The sequence below is a fragment of the Solanum tuberosum genome, unplaced genomic scaffold (genome assembly GCF_000226075.1).
Source record: "Solanum tuberosum cultivar DM 1-3 516 R44 unplaced genomic scaffold, SolTub_3.0 scf00272, whole genome shotgun sequence".
NCBI classification, from domain to species: Eukaryota; Viridiplantae; Streptophyta; class Magnoliopsida; order Solanales; family Solanaceae; genus Solanum; species Solanum tuberosum.
The window spans coordinates 589,790-600,102 of record NW_006239194.1 but is presented as its reverse complement, the minus strand read 5'-3'; the positions used below and the strand labels follow the sequence as shown (position 1 = coordinate 600,102).

General features: G+C 31.8%; 2 protein-coding genes across 2 annotated transcripts; one reads left to right on the top strand and one right to left on the bottom strand.

The window, feature by feature from the left end:
- The first annotated feature begins 831 nt into the window (after positions 1–831).
- LOC102586989 (12-oxophytodienoate reductase 3) lies at positions 832–5,806 on the top strand. The gene is made up of 5 exons (XM_006358244.1): positions 832–1,139; positions 1,597–1,737; positions 3,146–3,276; positions 4,148–4,330; positions 4,850–5,806. The coding sequence occupies exons 1-5, from the start codon at positions 859–861 to the stop codon at positions 5,506–5,508; spliced, it is 1,395 nt and encodes a 464-aa protein (XP_006358306.1). The 5' UTR covers positions 832–858; the 3' UTR covers positions 5,509–5,806.
- Positions 5,807–6,708: 902 nt separating this feature from the next.
- LOC102593057 (60S acidic ribosomal protein P2-like) lies at positions 6,709–7,109 on the bottom strand. The gene has a single exon (XM_006358265.1). It carries the CDS (start codon positions 7,063–7,065, stop codon positions 6,709–6,711), a length of 357 nt encoding a protein of 118 aa, XP_006358327.1. The 5' UTR covers positions 7,066–7,109.
- Positions 7,110–10,313: the final 3,204 nt, after the last annotated feature.

Below are 10,313 nucleotides of genomic sequence, written 5' to 3'. Positions count from 1 at the left end.
AAATCATAAAAATAGTATTTCGTGTTAAAATGGAACAGAAAAAATGGAGTTCAAGGGTTAAAATGGAACAAGGCTAAGTTGGAGTGCCAAAATGAAAAATGGGGCCAAGTTTGAGGGGCTGTGTATGTGTTTGGCCTTTAATTTTAATGCATATATTAGCATGGTTAAAAACACGGTTACTTTTCAAAACTTTTTACATCATTTCTCCATCGAATTTGTGGAGGGTATTTTATAAATTAATATCTTTTTATTATAAATTATATCATGTATGTTATTTTCAATACACCAAACAAAACATAACATAAAAAACAATCTCATCATAACTAACATCAATTAGTATATCATATTAAGCACAATTTTAATACACCCTACTAAATATATCGACAAATTTAACACTTTGTTTGGAAGTTTTTTACACACTGTTTCGTAATGTATAGTTATTACTCCCTCCGTTTCACAAATAATGACTTCCTTTCCTTTTTAGTCAGTTTAAAAAAGAATGATCTATTTCTTTTTTTGGTAACATTTTACTTTTTGCTTTCCACGTGGCATGTTTAAGACCACAGGATTAAGGGCAATTTTGTACATTTGACATAACTTTAATTTAGGACCACAAGATTCAAAAGTCTTTTTTATTTACTTAAATTTCGTGCCAAGTCAAACCAGGTCATTCTTTGTGAAACGGAGAGAGTATATTGTATTGTATATTGTTTTAACGAATATAATATTTAAATAGATTATATCGTTCTCCGTTATTACATAATGTCACATATCTATAATCCGAATAACAATACAATAGGAGTGAAAAAATTAGAGCAATGAGATAGAGAAATGTAGTTGAGAGTCAATAATATATTCATGTTCAATATCTCCCACATGAACAATGTGGATTTTTCAAATTCCAAGTTCAACGAAAACGACCGCACAGTCCACCATTCATCGCCGTCCTTTTTTTATCTTTCACCATTAAAGCACACCTTTTCTGTATCTCATCATTCTAAAAACTCACTCTTCTTTCTTCTCAGTTCTACAGATCCTCTTTCAACAACAATGGCTAAAACGACATCGTCTTCAGCTCAAGATGGAAACAACCCCCTTTTCTCTGCTTACAAGATGGGAAAGTTCAATCTCTCCCACAGGTCAGTTTTCCTTCACAGTTCATTATATATTTGAATCGAAGATTTAGTATATTTGGATCTCAAAATTTACTCTCTACTTTTTTTTTATGGGTTTTTCTTAACAAGAATCCAAAAGGGTATTTACTATTTACATACTGTTAAGATCATTTTTATAAATCTGAAAAACAATAAGCAACTTCCATTATAAGATCCTGAAAAAATTTACTGATTTTGCTAGTATTTTTTTTTGTATCCAGAATCGAAAAAAGTTATATCTATTGGATCATATAATAACAATGGGTCCATGCAAACTCAAAAATGGAAGTGAATTATTTTTGTGACGATTTTACCCTTGAGATGGGATCATATTTACAGTCACGTTGCTCGAACATCCTCCACCTCCGATCTTTAAGTTTGTGAATGGAGGAACAAAAATAATACTAAATTTTTTTATTTACGGTTGTTTGACACGTGGCAGGATAGTATTGGCTCCGATGACAAGGTGCAGAGCACTGAATAATATTCCACAGGCGGCGCTAGGGGAGTATTACGAGCAGAGAGCGACGGCCGGTGGATTTCTGATCACTGAAGGCACTATGATTTCCCCGACTTCAGCTGGGTATGTGTTTGTAAATTTGATTACATTTTAGGGGCTTTTTCGGTAAGACAGTAGTCAATTACGGCTGCTATTGGCCCCACGTTATACCATTAAAAAAGTTGTCTTTACACGTGTATAGTGCGTTAATTAATTTATTAGTGGAATTTTGTGGTGTGTGGTATTTTTCCACTCCCGATACTCCCTCCGTTCCTTTTTATTTTTATTTTGCATTTACATCGAGAAATGATGTAGCTTTACCTTTTATCCTTATTTAATATTTTTGAAAATCAAATTTTCAATCAATGAATATGAATTAATTTAACCAATGAACTAATAACTCACAAGGATAAAAAAGGAATAATATGGTAATTTATTCATTGATTTTATGAAATGACAAGTACTATGGATCAACTACTTATAGAAAGAGATGACATATAAAAAGGAACAGAGGGAGTATTATATATTTATATTTATTGAATTCAATATTTGAAGTTTATGCGCGTTTAAAGTGATTTTAAATTTATTTATAATACTAATTAAATATTTATATACTCAGTGAAATTTAAAAATTATAATAAATACCCAGGTTATGAGCTAAAGTTTTTGGGTTTACCTTGAATCCGGACCTAAAATTTTTGAATCTGCCTAATTATGTGGCCGTGTTTAATTGGACGTAGAATTAAATAAAATGATCAATACTTCTAAATTATTGGTTTGAATCAAGTTATACTAAATATTTGTGTGAATATAAATAATCTTATTAAAAATAAAATGGAAAGTTAAAAGTTAAAACATACTTGTACCAAATGTTATCACCTATGCCGATAATAACGATAATAATGTATTTAGTGTGATTCTACGAGTAGTGTCTGAAGGAACTATAAGAACAAGGTGAAGTTGAGAGGCAAGAAGGTCAACCTTGATAATACTCGGTTATCTACCAACCCTCTACTTTAATTCTTGACTTTCAAATCATTGTATTAGGGTCATGTCCTTGCTATGCATGCAAATGTGTTATGTTTTGTCTAATCACGTTTTTCTAAACTCTCTTTCAGTTTACCTCCACCTCTCCTAATTCTTGCTAAACCAATCTTTCACATCTCTTTAATGGTGCATCTGCGCCCCTCCTCTCTTCACATGTTCCAACCATCTCAATCTCATTTTCCTCATTTTGTCCACCGTAGAGATCACTCCCACCTTGCCCCGTATTAATTCATTCCTAATGTAAGATATATTTCCCATATACATCTTTTAACACACATGATTAAGTAACATGTAGTTTCACCTTAATTTGTTAGTTTTCAAGATTAATTGCTTAGTTCGATGTAAACACCTGATGCAAATATGTATTTACCTCCAAAAGAATCATTATCAAATTAGTTTCTTGAGAATTTCTTTTCTGATATATCATTGTGGTGGGGGTTTTCAGGTTTCCTCATGTACCAGGGATTTTCACAAAGGAGCAAGTAGAGGAATGGAAGAAAATAGTTGATGTAGTGCATGCAAAGGGTGCTGTCATATTTTGTCAGCTGTGGCATGTTGGTCGTGCATCTCATGAAGGTAAAAGTTGTTACGTTTACACTAAGTTAGGATCATGAATGCTCAATACTGTCTAGATGCATTGTAACTAGTTCGATATCTATATTGGTGGGAGGTAGAAGGTACTCAGTGAAATAATCAAGGTATGTGCAAGCTAATTTAGACATCAGTGTTATAAAGAAAAATATTGGCTAGGTGTATTTGCAGGAACTAGAAGATACTAAGTGAAATAGTCGAGGTGTGAAGTTAGTTTGGACACCACCATTATAATGAAAAATGTTTTCTAGATGTGTTGGTGGGATGCGGAAGAATACTCAATGAAATAGTCAAGGTGTGCGGTAGCTAGTCTAGACACTACTGTTATAAAGAAAAGTGTTGTCTAGATGCATTGGTGGGAGGTAGAAAGTACTTGATGAAATAATCGAGATGTGTGCAAGCTAGTCCAATCAACAGTTCAACACTATTCTAAAGAGAAATAGGCTAAATACATTGGTGGGAGGTAAGAAGTATCTGGTAAAATAGACAAGTTGTGTGCAAGTTAGTCCTTTTATCATATATCTTATGAAGAAGAAAAATTTCCACATGCATTGCTTTTTCTCTCATTTTATTCTCTTTATCTATCAAAGGCCAACTTTTGCAACTGTTCCCTCATTAGGAAAATGCGATACTGCATGTTCATTCCTCTCTTTATCTCCATTTCTCTTTGACAGTTCATATAAAGAAGTCAATAGTTTCAAACTATGTTGCTCAGACTCTTCAAAAATGTTGTTGCACTTGCACCCATGCATGTTGGATCCTCCAAAAACCCGCATCAGTCAACATTTTTAAGAGTTCGAGCAACATAGGTTTCAAATTAGTTATCTTACTAAGCTCATGCTTATCACTTCATTAGTGTATCAACCTGCTGGAGCTGCACCAATATCATCTACTGAGAAGCCTATATCAAAGAGGTGGAGAATTCTGATGCCTGATGGAACTCATGGGATTTATCCAAAACCAAGAGCAATTGGAACCTATGACATCTCACAAGTGGTTGAAGATTATCGCAGGTCGGCCTTGAATGCTATTGAAGCAGGTTAGCTCATTCTTTATGTTAATCATGTACTAATAGACATCTCTGTTTGAAATCCTATGACATCTTTTTCATTGTGTAAGTATTCAAGTTCATACTGTTGAGTTATTTCTGCTCACAAAAAGGTTAGCCAGAACGGAACCTTCATTTCATCCTGTACAGGGTCGTTCAGTAGAACGTATAAGAATAGTACTGAATAGGCCGGTGTATTAGTAATGTTGGCATTACTTATGCTAGGATTATTTCTTATTTGGTGTATTAAGGACAGTTTTGTCTTTAACCATGCTTATCCATGTACTAATAATAACCCTCTTATTGCTAATTAATACCATGGTTTGCTATGTATTACTTATACACCCTATAATACTGAATAGAGGCTTAGAAAAAGTCGTCAGCAGGCCTTCATGGTAAAATAGAGTTTTTATTCTGGTAGATACCGTTTATTGCTAATTCGTTTTCACTCTTTTTGGTTCATTGTGCTGTGTTAGTCTTAACACCAGAAAATTTCATATATATATACAGGTTTTGATGGTATTGAAATCCATGGAGCTCATGGTTACTTGATTGACCAATTCTTGAAAGATGGGATCAATGACCGGACAGATGAGTATGGTGGATCACTTGCCAACCGGTGCAAATTCATCACACAGGTGGTTCAAGCAGTCGTCTCAGCAATAGGAGCTGATCGTGTAGGCGTTAGAGTTTCACCAGCAATAGATCATCTTGATGCCATGGACTCTAATCCACTCAGCCTAGGCTTAGCAGTTGTTGAAAGACTAAACAAAATCCAACTCCATTCTGGTTCCAAGCTTGCCTATCTTCATGTAACACAGCCACGATACGTAGCATATGGGCAAACCGAAGCAGGCAGGCTTGGCAGTGAAGAGGAGGAGGCGCATTTAATGAGGACTTTGAGGAACGCGTATCAGGGGACATTCATTTGCAGTGGTGGATACACTAGGGAGCTAGGAATTGAGGCTGTGGCACAAGGTGATGCTGATCTCGTGTCATATGGACGTCTTTTCATCTCTAATCCTGATTTGGTTATGAGAATCAAGCTAAATGCACCTCTAAATAAGTATAACAGGAAGACATTCTATACTCAAGATCCAGTTGTGGGATACACAGATTACCCTTTCCTTCAAGGAAATGGAAGTAATGGACCGTTATCGCGTCTGTGAAAAGAACAGTTGTATTTTGTAAGAACTTGTGAAGCCTGATTTTGTTGGGCAATTTATTTACTTGGTAAAGTATGTATTTTTAAGTTGTATATGCATCTATGTGAGGGATGTTTTCTTTTAGAGCCTAGTACCAGCCAAGCCTCCTCGATTTGCTAACAAGAGTCGGTTATGGAATTGTCTTTTAGTCAGCTTTCTCGTTCTTGAGGACTTTCTGGTGAATTTCAGGAAGAAATTTGTACTGTTAAAAACATTAGGATTTATCATTTATGAGAGTGCTCTAAAATTACCAATTTCTTAAGCATTGGAATATTGTTCCTATCTTCTCCTTTAGTTCTTTGGTCCTTTGTGACTTTTATATTCTGTTTTTGCATTGAAAGAACTTTAGGGGTGTCACACTATCCCCTATTTATGCTCTAAGTGATACTAAAATTCTTCTAAGATATCATAACTAGCTCGATCGATTGTCAGAAATTTATACTTTTAGAGACTTAAATAAATAACTTTGGGGGATCAAGAAAATAACAAGGTGTTGTGCGAAGATTAACAAGGATGGTGATAAATAAGACAATGAAGAGAAACATACCAAAAGAGACATAATAATTTGGTGAAATTAACCTACATACAAGCAATTCACTAATATAAGAGCTCATAAAGACCCGTAACCTTTTCTCCAAGAAAAGAATATGAAAGAAAGTTATAATTATTATTTTTTAACAAAAAAAAAAATTATTATAACGCTCTGTGCTTCCTTAAAGAAAAAGGAAAATTCAAATATAGTAAAATAAAATAAAATAAGAAAATTAGGGCAAACACCTAGCCCCAAAAAGGTACCACAAAGTTCCAAGCCTTCGTTTCACCAGTGCCTTTTGAACTAATTTTATGCAAATTATTACTATTAAATTAAAAGTATGTAACAATGGATCGGAAGAATGTGGTGTATTGAATAGAGTTGCTTCTTCTTTAACTAGAAATCTCAATTTCAAAATTTAAGAAAAATAGAAAATGCTATATCCTATCCGTCCCCGTATACTCCATAACTAATAACTAAAAATATGCTATTGGAGAAGCAAAGGTAATTAATTACAAACATAATAAACTTTTATTAAAAGAAAACAACTTTATTAAACTTAAAAGAACATAATCAAAAGAACACAAATACTAGTGCATAAAAATAACAACAATAAATTAAAACTATAACATCTAATCAAAAAGACTAAAATTAAAATCTTCTTCATCAGACTCTTCCACTTTCTCAACTTTCTTTTCCTCTTTTTTCTCTTCAACAACATCAACAACCTGTCCACCAACACTGGCATTATTATTATTATTATTATTATTTGTACATCCAAAAGACATACAAGTAGTAGAAGCCAATCTTTGTTTACCAGCAGCAATTAACTCATTAATATCTTTGCCTTCAACTTGTGATAATAATAGTTCAATTTTCACATCATCAATTTCAGCACCAACAGAATTCAAGATTTTTTTCAAATCATTAGAAGATGGATTAGAGTTGCCACCTAATTGAGCCAACAAATAAGCTGCTATCACCTTCATGATGTCTAGTTATAAGTTTTAATAAAATTCTTGATAATTGAGAAGTTTTTTTGTTTTTTTGGAACTATGAGAAATATGTGTCCTTCTAAAGGGTATATATAGGCAGATAGTTGTAGGAAGTCTAATTTGAGTTAAAATAGATTTAGACGTAATTAAGAGTAGCATATTTTAGTTGGATTTATGAAATAGCTAGGATTCCTACTACTAATAGGATTGGAAAAAAGAGAGGAAAATCTTAAAATCCAACACGTACAAGGTAGTACATATGATTCCAACTACTATTAGAACTAGGAGAGAAACGTTGACTTCACTTTGTGAAACTACACTGAGAATGTTGTAATTGAATTAAGGATCTATCGAAAATAATTTCTCTACCTTCTCACGCTAGAGATAAAATCTGTGTATATTCTATCCTTCTCAGACTTCACTTTGTGGGACTTTACTGAGAATGTTGTTGTTGAAGACTTGTGGTGATTTATGTATTATTATTCCTAAATGGAAGCAATGTACCGTTATCGCGTTGATGAGAAGAATAGTTAAGTATGTATTCTTAAGTTGTATATGCATCTATGAGAGGGATGAGCTCGTTTAGAGCCTAGGCTCCTCGACTCACTAACAAGAGTCAGTTATGAAATAGTCTTTTAGTCGGCTTTCTCGTTCTTAAGGAATTTCTGTTGATGAAGGTATATATTTTAGAGAAATTTGTACTATTAAAACAATAGGTTTTATCATTAATGAGAATGCTCTAAAATTACCATTCTTGTTAAACATTGGAATATTGTTCTTATCTTCTCCTTTAGTTCTTTGTTCCGTTGTTACTTTTATATTATACTAGATACTAGACCGTGCTAGCACGGGACCAACATCATCGTATCTTTTTATTTTAATTTATGTATATATGTACAATTTAGAAAGTTGAATAAATTTAATATGTCTTTTAGATATATAAGTGGTTAATTATTTTTTGTTTGCGCAAATTTATTGTGAAGAGGTCCATTAAGATATTTATAATTAAAGTATTTTTCGTCGTTGACCGTTATTTTTTTTACTCAAAGTAGTTACAAGATATAACAAATATTACCGATATTCAAAATAATAAAGCAATAACTATAGAATATGAATTTAAAACTAAAAGTCATAGCTAAAACGGATTCCATAATTTTGAAAAAATTAATACACTAATTAAATTAAAGTAGAACAAAAGCAATACTAATTTTTAATTTTTTTTTACGTGTCTACTTCAGTGTGAAGTCTTGAATTTAAAACTAAAAGTCATAGCTAAAATGGATTCCATAAGTTCGAAAAAATTATACACTAATTAAATTAAAGTAGAACAAAAGAAATAATTTTTTATTTTTTTGTGAAAAAATATACATTGATTAAATTAAAGTAGAACAAAAGAAATAATTTTTTATTTTTTTGTGAAAAAATATACATTGATTGATTTTTAATTTTTTTTTACGTGTCTGCTTCAGCGTGAAGTCTTGAATTTAAAACTAAAAGTCATAGCTAAAACGGATTCCATAATTTTGAAAAAATTATACACTAATTAAATTAAAGTAGAACAAAAGAAATAATTTTTTATTTTTTTGTGAAAAAATATACATTGATTAAATTAAAGTAGAACAAAAGAAATAAAATTTTAAACCGAATCAAATTAAAGTAGAACCAAAGAAATAATATTTTAATTTTTTTTTCCAAAAGGACGCTGAAGCAAGCATGTCAACGGAGACGTGCCTGCTTCAGCACTAACTGTCTCGTATATAATAAGAGAATATATGATGTTTTTGCCTTGAAAGAACTCAATGATTTTACGACATGACGATGATTAAAGTAAATGATTCCATTATTTTTATTAGGAATAATACATAAATTGTCCTCTAAACTTGTCTAAAAAAATCACATACTCACTCTAAACTTTAGGGGTGTCCCATAATTTATGCTCAAAGTGATACTAAAATCCCTCTAAGATATCGCAACTAGCTCGATCGATTGTTAGAGTTTTTAGAGACTTAAAATAAGTAACTTTGTGGGATCAAGAAATTAGGGCAAACACTTAACCCCAAAAAGGTATCACAAGGTTCCAAGCCCTTCGTTTCACTAAAGATTTTTTAGAATTAATTTTATGAAACTCTTACTTTTAAATTAGAAGCATGTAACAATGAAAGAATGTGATATATTGAATAGGGTTGCTATTTAAAAAAAAAATAGAAATCACAATTTCGAGACTTGAATAGAGAAAAATAAAGAATACTACGTGTCCTATCCGTCGCGTATACTCGACAACTTTCATCTTTGGTAAAAATTACTAAAAATATGCTATTGATATTGAAGAAGCAAAGATAATTAACTACAAACATACTAAACTTGTATTAAAAGAAAACAACAAAACTTTAAACCTAAAAGAACATAATCAAAACAATACTCCATAAAAATAACAATAAAAAATCAAACTAAAAACTTCTAATCAAAGAGACTAAAATTAAAATCTTCTTCATCAGACTCTTCCACTTTCTCAACCTTCTTTTCCTCTTTTTTCTCTTCAACAACATCAATAACTTGTTCACCAACACTGGCATTATTATTATTATTATTATTATTATTATTTGTACATCCAAAAGACATACAAGTAGTAGAAGCCAATCTTTGTTTACCAGCAGCAATTAACTCATTAATATCTTTGCCTTCAACTTGTGATAATAATAGTTCAATTTTCACATCATCAATTTCAGCACCAACAGAATTCAAAATTTTCTTCAAATCATTAGCTGATGGGTTAGAATTTCCACCCAATTGAGCCAACAAATAAGCTGCTATCACCTTCATGATGTCTTAGTTAAAAGTTTAAAGATACTTGAAAATTGAGAATTTTGTTTTGTTTTTGGAACTATGAGAAATATTTGTGTTTCTAAGGCAATATGGTGAGGGGGTTTGTTGTAGGAAGTCTAATTTGAGTTTAAAAAGGTAGACGTAATTATGACCATATTTTAGTTGGATTTATGGAATATTATTCCTACTATATATAATAGGATTGGGAAAAAAAGAAGGAAAATCTGAAATCCAATGCGTACAAGGAAATACCTATGATTCCAACTACTGTTAGAACTAGGAGAGAAACATCGACTCAAGTAAAAATTATAATTAATTGGTGATATTAGAAAATAGTATTTTTCTTGGAGTTTCTTGTCCTCCGATTTCTGTTACTATCTACTATCTTTGTACTTCGATTATCACACTATTTTCTTGCA